Below are 19,358 nucleotides of genomic sequence, written 5' to 3' on the forward strand. Positions count from 1 at the left end.
AAAAGTCAAATACAGACCTACATCTTTTTCTATCTTCTGCTAGTTTCAAACTTGGAACTGCTTCTTTCCAACCAAAGACATTCTAGTGTTTCCCAATAGTGTCAAGTGTCTTGTTCAACCCACAGACGCTGATTAGAATTGAAATTTTTTCCGTAAAGTGATGCCATTATAATGTGTTACATCAGGAACCATGATGTTTATACTATCTTACACAATTCTCTGTTTTAGGATTTCCTGAAATTGTCTAAAAAGGCCGGGCTGGAGTCTGTGGAGTTGGAGGTAAGCTACGGGATGCGGCTCTTCTTAAACACTTACAGTCAAGTCAAACATGTTCAGCAATCCCATCAACTTTTTGTTGGTTTGTGACTGTTACAGAAAGCGGTGGAGGTGATGTGCATCGTGCCAAAAAGGTGCAACGATATGATGAATGTCGGCCGGCTTCAGGGATTTGATGTAAGAAATCACATTACATTGTGAATGACAGGACTGATGCTATAAATTGTCCCAAGCATTCTGCAAAGCACGATGACGTATTAACATGTCTTCTCAATTCCATGCTGTCTCCTTCCTTTCCCTCCTCCATCCTCCCCTCCCTCCCCAGGGGAAGATCGTGGCCCAGGGCCGCCTCTTGCTCCAGGACACGTTCCTGGTGGCCGACCCGGAGGGGAGCCTCCTGGGCCGCATGAAGGAGAGGAGAGTCTTCCTCTTTGAGCAGCTGGTCATCTTCAGCGAGCCCCTGGACAAGAAGAGAGGCTTCTCCATGCCTGGCTTCCTCTATAAGAACAGCATCAAGGTAACGGATACATGAGTCCTAGCTCCTTCTGCCCTTGTTCTTGTCTGTCTTCGCTATAACTATCCACATAGCTAATGAAATACTAAGGGAAGGATGGACTGCTCACTCTCCTACATGCTAATTGAAGACACATTAACACTAGAAAGGCCAGTGGATTTTGGGGGTAAAGAGGCCAGTTGAAGGTCAGAAAGTAAATATAATTCTAACTGCTATTCCCTTGCATGATTTTGAAAATCTAACAATACTGGTTTGCCTACCTCTGTAGGTAAGCTGTTTAGGTCTGGAGGAGAACGTGGAAGGCGACCCCTGTAAATTCATGCTCATGTCTCGGTCGACCAACGGCGTCATAGAGTCCTTCGTGCTCCACTCCAACCACCCAGGGGTGCGGCAGGTCTGGACCCTGCAGATCAGCCAGATCCTGGAGAGCCAGCGCAACTTCCTCAACGGTAGGCTGACACACACAAACACACACAGAGGACAACTTTTTAGGAAGGAACAGTTCATTACGTAACCACTATCTCCCCTCTCCCTCCCCATCCCAGCTCTGACCTCCCCGATCGAGTACCAGAGGAACCACGTGGGGGCGAGCGGCGGGCCGTGCGTGCCCAGCGTGGGAGCTCCAGCTGGGGTCAGCAGTGGGCCCAGCGCGCCCCCTGGAGGTGGAGTTTCCCAGAGTAGCTCCATCCCCGCGGGGCCCCAGGGCGGCTCTCGTCGGCCCTCCAGGATCCCCCAGCCGTCCCGTCTGCCCCAGCCCCTACGCCACCACCCCGGGGCCGACTCCGACGGCCCCAACAAGATGTCAGGTATGGATCCTCTGTACGGTTCATAATGTGTGAAATGTGCGTTTTGTAGGGCATAAAGAAAGATGTGACTGAGGTGTGAGTTTTGCTCGCTTGTGATCCAGGTTCGTCCCCCCGTCCCGTCCCTCCTCCCCTGCTTCCTCCAGGGGGTAGCCCCCAGGGAAAGCGGCCCGTTCAGGCCCCAGACGACCAAGCACAGACCCCCACCCCTGCCAGCGCCGTAGCCCCCATTCCCCGCGCCACAGTGGGGCCGCTTCCCACCACCCCCTCATCCAAACCTCGGCCAGGCGCCGTCTCCCCCATGGCCCCGCCCCTGGCCACTCCCGCCTTCGGCAAGGACGTCCTGCCCCCTCCCCCTCCCAGCCCCGGCCAGAAGTCCGGGTCCGGATTCTGGAGCTCCATGCCGGGCTCTCCGGCCAGCCGGCCTGGCTCATTTACCTTCCCGGGGGAGGCGGGCGAGACTCCGGTCCGTCAGAACCAAAACCAGACCCAGACCGGCTCTGGATCCGGGAGTCAAAGCCAAACCCACAGACACTCCACGCACAGCAAGGAGGCCGACCGCATGAGTACGTGCTCGTCGGCCAGCGAGCAGTCCATTCAGTCCACCCAGAGTAACGGGGTAAGACTCCGACCCGCTGCCCCGGCCCAGGCTGCGGCCTAATGCTGCCCAAACTAACCTGGGAGGTCTGTCCTGTCTGCCTGCTGTCTCCTGTCCTGCTGCAGCCAGCGCTACTAATCCGTCTTCTACTACACAACTTTCACTGCTCTTCAACATCACCCTCTCTAGCTTTAGACAATCTCTGAAGACACTTTAGTCTCTAGCAACAATTTCCACTGTTTCTAACACGGTTCTACACTTCTCTAGCGGAGCTTGTTCGACTCTTCAATGATACCTATCGAGGCTGTCTCTAGATTTTTCAGCTCTAACAAAGCTTGTTACTAACACCTGGCTTCCTCTTGGCCGTCCTTCACCTCCTGCTGTCTTCATGGGCGTGTTGCTGAAATGTCACTGTCCTGCAAACTAACCTCCCAACGTTTGTGGCTTGCCTACAAACGGCCTGGACTGAGATTTCCTCTCATTCAACCTTTTCTAACTCTCCTCCGCCCGTCTTTTCCCGGAGCGACCCGAACAAAGACGAGCACATTGGAAATCTTCATCTTCCTCCTGCTTCTCTCCATCCGATTTCCTTGTTTGTGTTTTTTCTAAGAAGAACATAATGAATCGCTGTTTTGTCTCTCTTGCGCTTCACTCTAACCCTTTCTGAAGATTGTACCCAGCGGACAGAAACAAATCACATCTATTTCCAATGTTTGTCCTCTGTCATTCTCTACTGCTTTGACCTTTTCTCACTTTCCTCACTTCCCCTCAATAGTAGTAGGTTGTATATTTTTCTTGGGATGCCATCATATAGTTGTATTTTGCGCAACACTGACTCGATATTAATATAAGTTATAAGGCATTTTTAGATTTGAAATTGTCTAACATTATCATTATCTATGATCATACCGAGAGCTTTAAAATCCGTTTGAATGAAATTAGTCAACTTCTATTAAAAGCAAATTTCTGGCCAGAATAAAAAGGTTACGGTCACTTTGTGTGTTTAATAAAAGTCTTCTCCACGGCCCTCCCTCTTCCCCGCGGCGCAGAGTGAAAGTAGCAGCAGCAGTAGCGTGTCCACCATGTTGGTGACCCAGGACTACGTGGCCGTGAAGGAGGATGAGATCAGCGTCATTCAGGGCGAGGTGGTCCAGATCCTGGCCAGCAACCAGCAAAACATGTTCCTGGTGTTCAGGGCGGCCACAGAGCAGGGCCCCGCCGCCGAGGGCTGGATCCCCGGATACGTGCTGGGACACACCTCGGCCATCGTCTCCGACTGCCCCGAGGGAACCATCAAGTAAGGGAATAGAAGTTATCATTAGTTTTTTATGAATTGTGTGTTGTGTTTTGGGGGAAAACCTATCCTGCCCCATAGTTACCTGTAAGACATCTGATATCGTCTTGCATTGATTGCATTGGCATCCAGGTGCAGGGGGTTGGGGATAGTGAGGAGGCAAAATCGTTTTTGCCACAGCATATGGTTTCGTTTGTGGGAATAGTTTACGGAAAATACAGAGTTATGAAGGAAAAGTAGAGAAGTTTTCAGTGTTTCCCCCAGATTTGTATTCTCGTCAGTGTAGAAAAGCCTCTGAAACAGCATTTAGACCATCATGGGACACTAAAACTCAGGATAATAATAATACATATTACTGCATACTCAATTCTACAATAAATATATCATCAAACGAACTGATGTTGACTGGACCATATCCGATTTCCACAGGTTTGCAGTTTACATCGAGAGGCCTATAAAACACATGCTGTTTATTCCTAATTTGTAAAATGTTCTCTATTCCTCTGCCCATCACCTTCAAATCTTGTGTGGGCTGCCACAATATAATCGATACATGAGAAACACTGGATTTTGTGGGACACTCGCAATAAATAATGTGCACTGTCCTTGAGATGAGGGAATAAAGTGACTGGACATGTCATAGAAGTTGCTATGGCATTTAAAGCTCCGGATGAAATGATCCCCATAAGAAACACCTGCACCTACTTGTGCCGTTAAACATTTTCATTTGACTTGGACCCTCTTTGTCCCAGTAGGAAGTCTTCATCCTGGCATACATCCCTGCGCATCCGGAAGAAGTCTGAGAAGAAGGAGAAGGAGGCAAAGAAGGAGACCAAGCTGGAAAACGGTTACAGGAAGTCCAGAGATGGCCTGGCCAACAAGGTTTCTGTAAAGGTCAGTTCATCCCTACACCTCAGGAAGCAGGCATGATTCTGTACTTCAGTTCAATTTTCCCTCTGACATTTTTACTCTTTCTTTCCAGCTTCTAAATCCAAACTACATCTATGATGGTAAGTGTTGATTTTTTAATATTGTGCCTATTAAATGACCTAGAATCAGTTTTACAGCCCCTGCTTAGTTCGCTGTGAGACTATTTTGCATTTTAGTCAACTCAGGTTTTAGTTGATAAGCTATTGTACATGCTATTTTTTTATGTCATGTTCTATTCCCTTGAAAATTATTTGCACATTTCTAGGATCGGTATTCATAAATATGTATTGAACTTCAATAAATACTAGAGATTATTTTGCATATCTGTATTGGTTTGCAGGACAGTACTATGACAAAAGCAGTGTCATATATGTGTTGATTAAAGCACTATTCAACTGCCCTTAACACAGTTGGCGTAGTGTTCCATAGCATTTGACCTTTGACCTTCCTCACCTTCCAGTCCCCCCAGAGTTCCTTGTGCCCCTGAGCGATGTGACGTGTGACAACGGAGAGAGCGTCACCCTTAGGTGCAAGGTCTGCGGTCGACCCCGGGCCACCGTCACCTGGAAGGGACCCGACCAGAGCAGCCTCACTAACAACGGGCACTTCAGCATCGCCTACAGGTAAGGAAACACATCCTTCTACATTCTACATCCCATAGCCTATATCTTGTCCTGTGTCCTACATCCTATATCTTATATTCTGTCCTGCCTCCTATATCCTACATCGCTTATCCTGTAATGTGTCCAACGTCCTGCATCATGCTATATCCTGTCCTACCTCCTGCCTCCTATGTCCTACATTCTTGTCTCATATATTGTGTCCTGCGTCCTACGTCCTAGGTCCTATATCCTATGTCTTCAATCCTTCATCCAACATTCTACATTTTGCATCCTACAATCCTGCATTCTATATCCTCTGTCCTGTATAGGATATAAAACTCGTAGACTTTGATGAAGCTGGCCATCGTGTCTTAGGAAGGAGGCTGGTCCTAGAAAGCCTTTTGAATGTTAAAAGCAGATGTGAATGTACATGTATGTATTTGCTGCAGTGATACGGGCGAAGCGACCCTGCGGATAATCGGCGTAGACTCTGAGGACGACGGCGTTTACACTTGCGTTGCCACCAACGACCTGGGCAGCGTGACATCATCGGCTAGCCTCAGAGTGTTGGGTGAGGACGCACACACACACACATCCAGCCTTCACATTCAGATACACCCAGAACACAATGTACAAGATGCCATAGAGGTTTTTTGACAATGCACATTTTAACTTACACAGCGCTAAACGTGGCGTTAAATTCATCTCCTGTGTTGTTGATGTTTGTCTCATCTCAGCTGTGTCCAGTGACGGGGTCAGAGTGAGCTGGAAGGACAACTTTGAGTCTCACTACGCTGAGGTGGTGGAACTGGGCAGGTAAAACACTCTTACAATACACTGAAAATATCTCCATACTGTACACTCAAGGAGGGTTAGATTAATATATAGGTTTGCAATATATTGGACAGATATTGACCTTTCGTTAAAAATCGGATATCGGACAGTCAGCGGTGTTGTTCTCCGATATGATGCAGTTGGTTTGATTACATATTTATTGTATAATTGATCAATACTATACTGGTTGTCTATGGGAAGCCCTTAACCTGAATTGATTGTAATGTGACATTTCGATCACATTCCACTATTCCATTATTATTGGATTTCAATGGCGAGTTTTAGTGTCTCATGGTCTAAATGTTGTTTCAGACGCTTTTCCACTCTGCCAAGATTCCACAAATTCCCAAAATTTGGGGGGCAACACTGAATACTTGTCATTTTTTGGAATGTTTTGGCATGAAAATGGTCATAGTTAAAGATATTGAATGTTGCACAAAATGTCAGCTGTCGGCTTCAATCAAAAAAAAAAAAAAAGTAGGTATTGGCTTTCAAAAACCCATATCAGTTGAACCCTACACTCGTGTCTAAAAGAATGATGATGGTGATTATGATAGTATAGCAGTAGAGATAGAATCGGTATAGATGAGATAGAGATGATTGTAACGATTATTACAATGATATTAATGACAACTAAGGGTATGATGACAACGGTACCCATGAAAAAATCAAATGGCCGTTCCCTCCCCCTTCTCTCCAGGGGTCGTTTCTCTGTGGTCAAGCGTTGCGACCACCGGGGCACCAAGCGCACGGTGGCGGTCAAACTGGTCAACAAGAAGCTGATGAAGAGAGACCAGGTGACTGAGGAACTGAATCTGCTCCAGAGACTCCAGCACCCCCACCTAGTCGGTCTGATAGACACCTATGAAACCCCCAGCAGCTACGCCCTGGTCCTGGAGATGTGAGTACACACCGAAAAACACACACACATTCATATGAAGGGTTTCATTCTACAACAGTACTTATCAGTTTTGGGGGGGGGAAATGTTACCCTCATTTTTTATTATAGGGATGGCCGATATTGACAAAATATGTTATTTTCACAATGCATCACAGTATTTTTCATTTTGTTCTTCTAAGGTTAGGATTCAAGTTACTGAAAAATACAACCCAGCTGGGACAGTACTCCAGCCTTTAGTATATGCTAACAAGAAAATGTTTTAAAATTTGAGTTTATTAAACATAAATAAAAGAACTTCACAAATATATGAGTATATATCACAAAGTCCACGATCCTTGTGAAAGTAAACTGTGTTAAAATTTGAACTGTTAACGATGTGTGTTTGTTAAATCTCCCAGCCCTACTTCAGTATATAAAAAAAGCTATTAACTGTGAAACTCTGCACACAGCTCATTAGCTCGATAAACCTTCGGCTCCATTTTTCCATCTGATGTTTTACTGCGTGTGTTTCAGGGTCGATCAAGGCCGTCTGCTGGACTACATCGTGAGCTGGGGGAATCTGACGGAGGAGAAAGTGGCCTGCTACCTACGGGATATCCTAGAAGCTTTACACTACCTACACAACTGCAGGATAGTACATTTGGACGTAAAAGTATGTACTTTCACCCAATACTAAATGACTCGGTGCATGATATTGCGTATAAGGCTGGGGACACGCTACACGAGCGAGTAGACTATGAAAACATTGGATATCACACACTTAACCAATGGCATTCGCTGAATTTTGTAGAGGTGCACACACTTGACAAGTTAAACAGTGGGATCACACTACCAGAGTTCTCAGTTCACGCTCCCAATCCACACTTTCTGTATGTTTTTCCTTCTCTCACACTCATCTCTCGCTAATTTGAGTCAGTGAGCAGCTCGCATTACAGGAAGACATCAAGACTTGTCCAGATTTGAGATGTAAAAATCAAATAATCATGTTCGAAGTAATTGCGATGGTAGTGACTCATCTGAAGCTAAAGTTCATTACCCTCACACACTACAAGATCATCTGTAAGGACTGTCCATTGAAGTCCCAAACTACTGCAGACTTGGCCTGATCTTTATAATCAGTAATCATGCCAAATTGTGCCTATAATTGACCTAAAAGTCATGTAGCGTGTCCCTAACCTAAACTGGCCTGAATCTAGTTATATTTTCTCCCTTCCCTGAATGGCCACGGTCAAATAGGCTTTGTGTAATATTTATGAAATGGTACAACACTGGAAACCTTAATGATGGAATGAATTCAATAAATAATCAAGAATGAATAGTGATAGTGTGTCTTCTGCTCCGTCCCTCTTCCCCCAGCCTGAGAACCTGCTGGTGGCCCACAGCTCCAGCGGCCAGCCCTCGGTCAAACTAACAGACTTCGGCGATGCCGTCCAGCTGAACAGCGCCCACTACGTTCACCCTCTCCTGGGCAGCCCCGAGTTCGCCTCCCCCGAGCTGGTCCTGGGAGAGCCGGTGTCGCCGACCTCTGACCTGTGGAGCCTGGGCGTGGTGACCTACGTGCTGCTGAGCGGCGCCTCCCCCTTCCTGGACGAGAGCGCCGAGGAGACCTGCCTGAACATCTGCCGGCTGGACTTCAGCTTCCCCAGGGATTACTTCCAGGGCGTCGGCCAGGCGGCCAGGGACTTCGTGCGCCTGCTGCTGAGGACCGACCCCGGCAGGAGGCCCCCGGCCGGCCTCTGCCTCCAGGAGCCCTGGCTGCGGGCCGGCCTGGCCGACGGCCGGGCCAGAGCGGAGGGCTGCCTAGATACCTCCCGCCTGATCTCCTTCATAGACAGGAGGAAACACCAGACTGACGCCCGGCCCATCGGAGGAGTCAGGAGCTTCATCCAAAGTCGCCTCCAGCCCCGGGTTTGAGCCCCAAGGGGAGATTCGCAACTCCAAGCCGACCCTCGGCCCCTACTGCCTCGTGCTTTTTCGTGGATCTGACCAGACTGGATAGTCAGAAGCGATGTCGGGAAAACGATAGGCTTGCAAGTTGGAAATACTGTATTGCTTGTTATCCGTACGTGCTAAGGCTGTAGGGGCAGCAGGTTCCCCTGGAATTGGGCATCTGGATAGTCTAGATGAAAAAAGGAGGGAAAATAATGAATGCTGATCTCATCCTCTTTCACAGAATGTTGATTTATAAAAGTCCTGTAGTCCTTTCACCAATTAAATTGAGGCCTATGGAGGTCTCAAGCCAATCAGAACCCTAGAGAACAGAGTTCTCGCCAATCAAACAAAAAGATGGATGTCCTTGTCTACTGCTGCTTGCTGGTTTCAACTCAAACCGATTTTGTAGTTAAGTAAACAAAAATGAAAAAAAAAAAAAAAAAAAACATGAAGTAATTTATTTTCCTTTGCGAAAGTTAAAGCCGATCAAAAGAGCCAGGAGATCGAGCCTTGACGCCACTGCACAGAGTCGCAGAGCTTTCAGGAGAAAGTGATGCCAACGAGCTCGTGACAGCTGGGAGCAGCGCTGCCCTTCCCTCTTGTTGCTAGAGAGGGACAGAGACGTTGTGTTTCTGCTCTTTTACACTAACTGCAAGTCAGAGACTTTTGAGAAGCTCCCCTTTCTTAAAGAAACAATGTATAGAAAGGAAAGTACTGTCTATGAATTTTCAAGAACGTGTTTGAAAAAAAACAAATATAGTAGAAAATGCTCATCAGTTGAAAGTTGCTGTGCTACTTTGGACTCTGTAGACACCCAATCCTGGAGAGACTTTTCCAGTGACGGAGCTTCTCGACTTTACTGAGACATTTATACATCCGATCAGAGCTTTTTTGATTGCTGCGCTTACAGTATGTACCTAATCTAAGATACCATGATGACCATGTCGCAAGTAACAATGCTGCACTGTCCAATCTCTGAGAAGAAACAATAGACAAAACGATTCATTGTTTGCTTTTCCTAGAACAAAATTGTGTTGCGCAGATATAAGATGTTTAAGCCTTACTTTGTATATAGACTTCAACTGCCTTCTTTCCCTCACATTCACAACAGATGCCTGCTTTCGGGAGGCGGGACAAATGACTCCTGCAGACCGTAGATTGTCATTGGGTGTCGGAGCCCAAGTGGCAGCAGGGATTGCCAATCAGATGGGAGTGAATGCGGAGGGGGAGGAAGACAAATTACTGTAAATGCACTCATTGTATGTTATGTTTCTGATTCTTATCATGTGCAATGTTGCGGCTTTAACATTTTATGCAACTATTTATGAAGACATCTGTTGTATCTGTAATAAATCTAGAGAAAAGCATGTACTTGGTACTGCAAGCACTGCTGGTAGTTGTGTTTATTTGATCTTTGAGTATTATGACTTCCAATTTTTGCCAATTTTAGGGGTCGCAATCTACATCCTGCGTTATAAAATGATCAAAAATAATTTAACACTTTTTGTACTGTACTGTATGCCTATATAGTTATTGGTACACCAAAGTTGCTCTAGCTTTACAGTACTTAATAAAAATGTTTTATTGTGATTATGTTTCACTTAAGTTAGGTATGCTATAACCGTCTGAAATAATTGTTTACACTAGCTACAAACACTATGTTGGAAGAACATGATAAGTTTATTTTGTCCTTCATGCCCTTCGTTGCAGTGCAGGGGATTACTGAGGGGCGTTGCTGTTTTCATTCACCTAGAATTGAGCAATGCAGTCTAATTTGAAGAGTTAAATGGCAGATTTTTTTGTACATCATTAGATAAATGCCATTCAAACTTTATTTGTGTACAGATACTTTTTGCCAACATTTGTTTTATAAAACCCTGTTCCGTATAGGAGACACTTAAGAGGAAACATAATGTTCTTGTTTTGTCCTCTTGATGCCACAAACTCAATCAGAAGACTCACCATAACTAGTGATTCTGGTGTCTTAGCTTGGTGAATATGCTTGCTGGAAATGAAAACTCAAACACACGCAGGGCCAAACTGCTGCCAAACTTGATTAAATGTGTCATTATCTGGTTAGGATGCATCATGGCTCAACTAATGACACCAGGAAGAGAGAGAGATCCCAGTCCTGCTTCTATGACCTTTTTATTTATTTTTAAGGTGTGCAAGGCCATTAAAAACAAGGAAACCTGGACTGGATACCTCAGTTTTGATTTCTTCCTTTTTTTTCCTTTTTTTGTCTTGTGTTTCCAGTTTAATTTGTTTCATAAATTACATGCTTACTATTTGTTTTATTTTTATTTTATTTTTTATCTTTGCATGTATATTCCTTTGTACAGACCATACTTTTTTTTTTCCTCCTGTAAATATTTTCATTTTGCCATTATTTGAGAATTAAACATACTGAACACATGTACCCCGCTTGACTTATTCGTATCCATGTCACTCATCACTCATTTTATGTTTTATCATTTGAACAGGAGAGAATTTGGACACACTGGCTTTCATGAGAGCTAAAATAGGAAGCATTAACTTGTTCAAAATATTTAACTTTAAATTTGTGTCATAGGTTTATTCGATATGCTGTTGGAAGTACAGCGACAGCCTTTTCTCCCTTCAACTGATCTTATGAATGATGAGGACATTTTGATGTATTTCGTAACCTTATTGCAGTTTGGTTGCACTTTCTTCATTTTCCATCTCCATAACTAACTTTGCACTAGAAAAATATCCATTTTAACAAGTTGTTTAATCTCATTTTCAGTCTTAAAATCGTATTTTTCTTTAAACAAGTGAAAAATTCTGCCAGTGGGATGAGGTCATTTCACTTGTTTGCAACACAGTTTCACTTGCTACAGGATTCCTTTTTACAAACAGGGCTGTAGAACTTGAGATCTTGGACTTGTCTTGGATTCAGCTATTATTGGATGTCGACTTTTACCTGCCTATCTAAAAATATTGGGTAATTTTATTGATGTTTGGTTTATTTTCTCCCCAGCACTACAAACATTTGAAGAGATTTCACCTGTAGAAACCTCTGTATGACATTGTCCTCATGCATTGATTAATCAAAATCCTAATTTCTAAATTCTTAAGCGTTATTTCACATTTAGAAAGATATGTACAGTGTTTATTGCCTGTTTTGGTCCTGAATAGGACTCAATTTGCTCTGGCCTCGGTCTTGACTTGGTCTCGACCCTCTTTGCACCTGGTCTTGGAATTGACTTGGACTCGTCTAACGTGGGTTTGACTACAACCCTGTAGAAACAAGTGTCAATATCTTGAAAAATAGAGCAAATCGCCTCACTAGTGTCAAGAAAATGCCACTTTCTTTAGTAAAAACTGGTTTGCCTTGGAAATAAGTGGAATTATCTCACTGCATTGGCAGATATTTGGCAGGAGCAGCCTCCTCCTGCTTGTATGGGGTGTCCCGTGAGGGTGAAGGCCCAGTCTGCCTCTAACCTGCAGTATGTGGTCGTGGTCCACTGCTTCCCTCCTGGCAGCAGGTCTTCTCCTGGGAAGTGGAGGTTTGCAGTGGCGGAGCAGCTGACCTGGTTCTTCATGGTTCTTCATCCCTGCCTCCTCCCTAAGAGCCCAGCACAGCGGCGAGGCAGCAGCAGAGACAGAGACTATACTGCTGAGGAGGTTTGTACAGGGAAGGCAAAGTGACAACTAGCGGTCCTACTAGTCATGTTCCTTCCTTTTCCATTCATGAATGCATGTTTTCAAAAAATTCTACAAATTTTAGGAACAAAAAGAGAGTAAATGCTCAGATGTCTTTTAATTATAGTATAAGAATGAAGTCTTTTTGTTCCAGTCACTTTTGACTGATTTTATAATAATACAAACTTATTATCAAAACTAGCATGTTTTTTTTTAAGTGAGAAAATGAATAAAAGAGTGTATACAAATGCATTTACAGTATATGAGTAGTCTAGTAGCCCATTCAGTATTATGGTCTGTACTGCCCTCAAGTGGTTCTTCACTACTAGTGAGGGAAGGGATTGGTTTATGTATACTGTACTTACATAGGCCTACTACTTGAGTCCAGACCTCAGATACACCATTTCTGCTGTGTTAACACATTACTAATTAAGATGGCTTCAGCTTTGGTCAAGTCATATGCTGATTAATGTGTTAGTACCTTCCAATTAATAACTACAGTGCCACCAGTTTGTTTGTCATCATTTGAGTTATTCATTAACTCTGCAGCAGCCCCATATAGGTATAATCCTAATCAATATTGTTGGATTGATCGATACATTGATCTTTGGTTGGTTAAATGCATATAGGCCTACTACTGTGAGAAAAGTTATTAAATGTGTCACATTTCAGGTAGGGAAGTTGGTTTCAAGTTGAAGTGGTATAATCTATTCTTATAAATCTGTGATAATAATGTGATTTCAACACATTGGATTAATGGCGGCTCCGTTGCCATGGTGACAGAGACGGCACCTGCCCATGGAGCCGCCGCTGACTTGTGACGCAAAGCGCATTTGTGACGCAAACGCCGAGTTTGGAATTTAGGTGAACTTTCATGCGTTTAGTTCACTTTCTACATGATCTTCACAGGTAAGGTTGATAGGATTTACTTTAAAGAATAAACCTGTCAGCAGGTCAAAACTGTTACTACCCGTTTTACTTACTGTACATTATATTGTGATACCAACGTGTTAAACTGTTAACATTACTGTAACCTGCAGGATATCTGCACAGAAGGATGCAGTGTGGTTAGTAACGTTAGGCTAATCCCCTCCTCGACCCAACTCAAACTGAAATACCGTGGGTTATTTGATGAATAGTAATATAATATTCACCTGTAGAAGACATTAGTCTTCAATGTAGTCTTGTATTGGAGTCTCAGCAGTAAATAGCCTGCTATGAGTCAATAAAACGTCCCTAGCTAATGATTTGACTGCATTTTCTCAAATATAGTCATCTCTAGTACTTGCTATGTCTTGCAAGCTGTTTATGCTTTTGTGTGTGTGTGTGTGTGTGTGCGTGTGTGTGTGTGTGTGTGTGTGTGTGTGTGTGTGTGTTTTCCAGACCCAGAAAATGGATGACTATGTAAAGCTAGCAGTGCTCGGACAAGGCAGCTATGGCCAGGTCTACAAATGTCAGCACAGGCAGTCTGGACACATTGTGGCCATCAAAAAGTACTTAGACAAGTCGGACTACATGGTGAGCCGGACTATCAACAGGGAACTCAAGCTGCTGGTGGTAAGGATTTCTTAAGCTATGGCTCAGGGCCCAAAAAAGGTCACAGGCCGGTTTCTAATACTGATAAAAACACATTTTTACAGATAGGTTTGTGTATTTGATTTATTATTCTGCTTTATTCTCATGTCACCCTGTTTTTGATTCATCTGCTTTCATGTTTTATCATGTTGTTTGTAAGTGTAGAGCATATATAGAGGCCTATATTAGTGTAGAAATATGGTTTCATGTGTCACAGTGAGGACAAATGTTTCATTTCTACCCTGAGCTGAGAAAACCTGAACTGCTGTTGTATCATCACTGACAGTTTTGAGGAGGATTAGGAAAGAGTGCAGGGTGACTTCACCTTGTTGTCCACTTTCGAGCCACACAGCTAAATGTATCCAAATAGTTCATCATCAAGCCCCTTTGCTGTAGCTAGGAGTTTTGAAGCGCAGTGAATTGTTGCTAAAAGTTGAAACAGTATGTTGGTGGTTCAGCTCGAGCGTCTTACTGTTGAACAGCACTTCCGCCACGAGAACCTGGTGTGTCTGCAGGACTTCTTCAGGCACGGCGATGAGCTGCACGCCGTGTTCGAATTCGTCGACCGCTCCCTTCAGGCGGAGGTGAGAAGGGAGCGTTGCGGCCTGGAGGCGACGCGGCTCAGGAGGCACATCTTCCAGCTCCTCCGAGTCGTCGACTACCTGCACTCCAACAACGTAAATATTCCTGGAATAGAACTGGACGTTGCGTTGCTTTCGTTACTGCTTAAAGGTGTTGTCTTGTCGGTCCTCTCTCAAACCCTTTTCTCCACCTGCAGATCGTTCACAGAGACATCAAGCCGGGAAACATACTGGTCACCGGCTCAGGCGTGGTCAAGCTGTGCGACTTCGGCTTCGCCCGCACGCTGCCGGACCCCAGAGTTCCTCTCAGCGGCCACGTGGCCACACTGTGGTACAAAGCCCCGGAGCTGCTGGTGCGGGACAGGATGTACAGCAAGTGGGTATCTTCAGATCAGAACTCATAGGAGACGTACAGTACAGAGGCCTGTCACGGTGTTTGGAGAGCGGTTAGGGACAAGCCACCATTGGCAAGCCAAAGATCGCGACCTTATTGCCTCCCGGAAATTGACCCCTCTTTTATAATGTCATTTCAAGAAAGAAATTTGCCTTTTTTTATTGTTAGAGGGAAACAGGGTGATAACGTTCCATTATTTCCTTTTGTTGTCACTTTTCCAACATGGTAAACTTAGATGCTAGATTTAGTCTTTGTGTTGAAAAATGATGGTAGTAACTCCAAATCTCCCTATAAATGTAATAAATGTGTATTATAATATTCTCAGAGCCTGTTGGCTGGTTTCATAGCCAACCAGGATGTAGTGTATGCACTTCAGTGTATTCCTATGTGGGTTTTTATGGTGTTTCTCTGTCTGCTCTCTCCCCTCTCCTTCAGACCTGTGGATGTGTGGGCCATCGGCTGCACCATCCTCTTCATGGCCAAACGTAGCGTGTTCCTGCACGGAGACTCGGACATCGCTCAGCTGCATCAGGTCGTCAGCAAAGTGGGTAAGTAGCCCTCCGCCTCAGATGCATGGGCAGGTGAGTGTGTTCATCAGTGGTGGGAAATGGACTTGGATAATAAAGATCACCGACCTTGGTAAAATAACAGCAGCTTTATTATCCCCGAGTACAGCGGTCTGTTCACTAGCTTCGTCACGCTGCTATCAATAGGCCAACATGCCTGCTAGGATTTTGTTACTGTGAAAAAATAAAACAACATATAATGATGAGGAAAGGTGTTTTCTCTGACTTTCTGTTCAGTCCACTATCCTGGAGCGAAGGGTCGTGGTTCACTTTCGATGTGACATTGTGTGTCAGAGAAGAGTTCAGTTTATATGATCATCGTTGGGTTTTTCTTTCTTGTCATGGCCAGGTCCGCTGACCCCACACCAAATGCGGCACTATTCGGATAACGCCCGTTATTCCTCGTTCACCCTGCCTGAGGTGGAGCTGCCCAAAGACCTCAGGAGGAAGTACGGCCTGCACGACCCCCTGTTGGCTGACCTGGTGGAAGTAAGTGTGCTCTCTCCTGCGCAACTGGACCTGGACAGCCACTGATCACACAGTGTGGTCCTATAACTATTACATTTATCATTAGATTTAATTTGAGTTTCAGTAGAACATGGTCTACTGTTTTCATTGGCTTTTCTACCATGCAGAGAAAGAAACACCGCTGCACATTGACTAACCTCAGGATTATTAATGTCTGTCTTTTACCATGGGTTCTCCTTGGTGAATACAGCACTTGGTTATTTTTAAAGTTATTTCATTACAGACTCTTGTGGTAGGGTTGCAGACTAACTCTTTCTGGTGCTGCGTAATGCATCTGTCTCGGTGAGTTGTATCTTTCTCATTTTAAATAATGTGAAGAGTTAAAAGAGTGGTGTTGTTTTTTCAGTCATGTCTCCAGATGGATCCAGCGAACAGGTTGAGCTGCTCTGAGATGATGACCCATGAGTATTTCACCAGAGACGGGTTCCCTGAAATGTGAGTAGGCTGCGACATGGGGCTCTGTGGGGGCGGAGGGGGAGGAGAGAGGAGAAGACCATCTCCTTTCTGAAACTGGAACAAATGAGCCACTTTCTGTTCTGCTGTCTCCTGTGTAGATTCATCCCAGAGATCCAGGAGATGGTCCTAAAGGATGCCGTGGCCCGCAAGATGTCTCTGCAGAGATTTCTTGCTTCTCTGGACCCTGACAGGTCCAGAGACCTGGACCCTGACAGGTCCAGAGAAGAACAATCATCTCTCTCCTCTCCCTCACCCACCTCTCCGTCTGAAAACGAAGATTCAGAGGTGGATGCCGTCAGCGACACAGCCTCCTCCCTGCAGAGAGACGTGCAGGTATCTGAAACGGTCGAGGGGCCAGACTCCTCCCAGCAGCCAGAACTGGAGCCCTACGGCTACCAGATAATCAACGTCATCCTCGACCACATGACGAAGAGGAGCCCCACTGGCTGGATGGTCTCCTCCTCATCGTCGTTCTCCTGCCTGGAGAACCGCGTCCTGAGAGCGACCCCGCCGAGCGGCGACAAGGAGCAGCTCTCGGTGGGCCCGGATACGCCCGAGCCGGCACAAGACGGCGTCGGGATGCAGCGTCCGCAAGTGAAGAGGCCGTCTCGGCGCTCCGCCTTGGTGCCTTCCTGCGTCCAGCCTGTGTTGGGCCTCATCAACAAAGCGAGGTCCGGCTTCTTCGGCGCAGATGAGAGCGTGGTAGGTTGAAGAAGTAGGGCTAGAGCCAACAGTTTTTGCTGTATATTCAGAAGGTCTGTCTGTCAAAATCTCATCACTCATCTTGCTGTGTCTTGCTTGTTTTGTTGTTGTTTTTATTGAAGGTGCGTGTGACCAACCAGGCCAATTTGCAGACCAGCTCGCCCTCCGCTTTGGCAGTACAAATGGTGGACAACACCTTCTTGGAATTGGCCAAGATAGCACAATGCGGGGGTTTTACCGCACCGGGCACTGAGGTGGAGAAGTGCATATCTGTGGCCAACATGCTGTCGCTGTCAACAGTCCTGACCCTGGAGCCTCAAAGCAGCAACGTCCAGGGAATCCTGAGCATGAGGAAGGACATGGCCGCAGCCGTGACCAAGCAGCTGCACGGCTTTCTGTGCCAGGAACAGAGAGGCAGAGGCGGCGCTGCGGCGGCGGCGGCCAGCGACAGAGAGGGAGTGGCCGTGACATCATCACCTCCGGCCAAGGACAATACAGCGGTGATGTCACCGGCCAGGCACGGAGCTCTGGATGCCACTGACCTGCCGGTGGAGAAACCTGCGGATCCTCCGGCCGACAGTGGTGAGGACTCTCGATGTTTGATAGATTTATATCAACAGTTTAAGACCGACGTCAAGTGACAGGATTCTTACTGTGAAAGTGCACATTTACAAAATCACATGTAGAACATATTCATATGTGTATTTTTTTTTTCTTTCATCAGGAAATGAGGAAAAGAAGAAGAAGAAGAAGAAGAAGGGCATCAAAGGTGCCTTCAGCAGAGCTCTGAAGGCCATCAGGCGCTGCTTCGCCCGCTGCGTCGTCCCAAAGAAGGACAACGCAGAAATATAAAGACTCTCCCCCTGTCCACCCAAACAGACATCATTGGAGGTATGTGCACATTCAGTTGATATTGCCTCCGTAATTCTAATGATCGATAATGATGAATATTTGTAGAATATTTGAATATGCTAAATAATTAACCATGTACATGTACAGTTAATTATTTTTGTTCTTTTGCAATGTAGATGATCTGTTCCTGCTCCTCTTTTCACTCCTCCCCCATCCCAGGTTTCAGGTGAGTATAACCCAACAAACAGTAATGGCTGGCAAGCATTTTTGATGCTTGCCAGCTTGTCACCGGTGGTCAGTTCCTAACACACACTCACAGGTTTGGCCACTGGTACGTTATTGTTGAGTTGTTGGGTGTTGCCTTCTGGGGAGAAGGGAGGGGGATGAGGGGAGTACGCTGTGTGTGTGTGTGTGTGTGTGTGTGTGTGTGTGTGTGTAACAAGAATTTAGCTTCCAGATTATGTATATACTGGAAGAAGACATCCATGGAGGAGTGGATGGACTGGTGGATGGACTGGCCATCAGGACTACCAGGAGAATTCCCCATGGACTGCTGTATCTGTGGGCCTGTGAGAGCGACAGAGAGAGAGAGAGAGAGACAGAGAGAGAGAGCGCCTAGGTGAGTGTGCCCCACACGTAGTGCAGCTGGCTAATCATTCAGCATCGATTCAGCATCGATTTGATTCAGCATTCTAGCTGGAGACACTGTAATTACCAGGAGACTCGCAAAGATCTAAACTGTTCCATGCTTCATTTTACAACGATGCCACATTCACACATAGAGAGGGACTTTAGAGACTAAGTTTGTTTGTTGTGTTTGACCCTCGCAATTCTTAATCTCTTGTCCAGGGTCAGCCAAGGACAGAGCCAGGGTGTGTCAGCAACAGGAGGAGAGCCCCCCCCCTGTTGATATTAATTGCTTCACTCGTCCCACGCCAGACAACTTCAAGTTGTTTTTCAAGGACCACCCTCAACAAAAGGCAGCTAACCCCAGTGGTGAAGAAAACTTTCTGGTGCAAGCATGGCACCAGTAGAAAGTGGGCTCAGCAACTGCACCCTGCAGAGATCGTCCACGGTGCTGCTACCAGGTTCTCAGGAGGCTCAACCTGCTCACAGATACATACCACGTTCTTGGCCTGGCAGACACATTTTTTCACTCGCGCCGTCCATCACCCAAGTGGCCTGTGAGCGTCCATTTTCAACGCTGAAGTTGATCAGAAACACACTCAGGAGCAAAGCTGTCACAGGACCACCTGGAGGCTTTGATGCTGATGGACTGTGAAAGGAAACAGACACGATTCATCGAGTTGCAGAGAAGACCGATCTGCCGAGAAAGCTGCTCCTATAATAAGGT

General features: G+C 45.8%; 1 protein-coding gene across 2 annotated transcripts in view; it reads left to right on the forward strand.

Moving 5' to 3' along the window:
* LOC139923997 (triple functional domain protein) overlaps nucleotides 1-11,103 on the forward strand; it is an 82,093-nt gene extending 70,990 nt beyond the window's left edge. Inside the window, exons 48-62 of one of the 2 annotated variants that reach the window (XM_078290597.1) lie at nucleotides 229-279; nucleotides 376-453; nucleotides 602-793; nucleotides 1,059-1,239; nucleotides 1,336-1,596; nucleotides 1,698-2,212; nucleotides 3,241-3,488; nucleotides 4,238-4,379; nucleotides 4,468-4,495; nucleotides 4,876-5,038; nucleotides 5,467-5,588; nucleotides 5,755-5,833; nucleotides 6,552-6,752; nucleotides 7,266-7,404; nucleotides 8,109-11,103. In XM_078290597.1, coding sequence (XP_078146723.1) covers nucleotides 229-279; nucleotides 376-453; nucleotides 602-793; nucleotides 1,059-1,239; nucleotides 1,336-1,596; nucleotides 1,698-2,212; nucleotides 3,241-3,488; nucleotides 4,238-4,379; nucleotides 4,468-4,495; nucleotides 4,876-5,038; nucleotides 5,467-5,588; nucleotides 5,755-5,833; nucleotides 6,552-6,752; nucleotides 7,266-7,404; nucleotides 8,109-8,666 — 2,958 coding nt within the window. In that variant the 3' untranslated portion in view covers nucleotides 8,667-11,103. The remainder of the gene's footprint in view (nucleotides 1-228; nucleotides 280-375; nucleotides 454-601; nucleotides 794-1,058; nucleotides 1,240-1,335; nucleotides 1,597-1,697; nucleotides 2,213-3,240; nucleotides 3,489-4,237; nucleotides 4,380-4,467; nucleotides 4,496-4,875; nucleotides 5,039-5,466; nucleotides 5,589-5,754; nucleotides 5,834-6,551; nucleotides 6,753-7,265; nucleotides 7,405-8,108) is intronic. The other variant, XM_071914914.2, reaches the window with a different exon arrangement.
* Nucleotides 11,104-19,358: the final 8,255 nt, after the last annotated feature.

This window comes from Centroberyx gerrardi, chromosome 19 (genome assembly GCF_048128805.1).
Source record: "Centroberyx gerrardi isolate f3 chromosome 19, fCenGer3.hap1.cur.20231027, whole genome shotgun sequence".
In the NCBI taxonomy this organism is placed as follows: Eukaryota; Metazoa; Chordata; class Actinopteri; order Beryciformes; family Berycidae; genus Centroberyx; species Centroberyx gerrardi.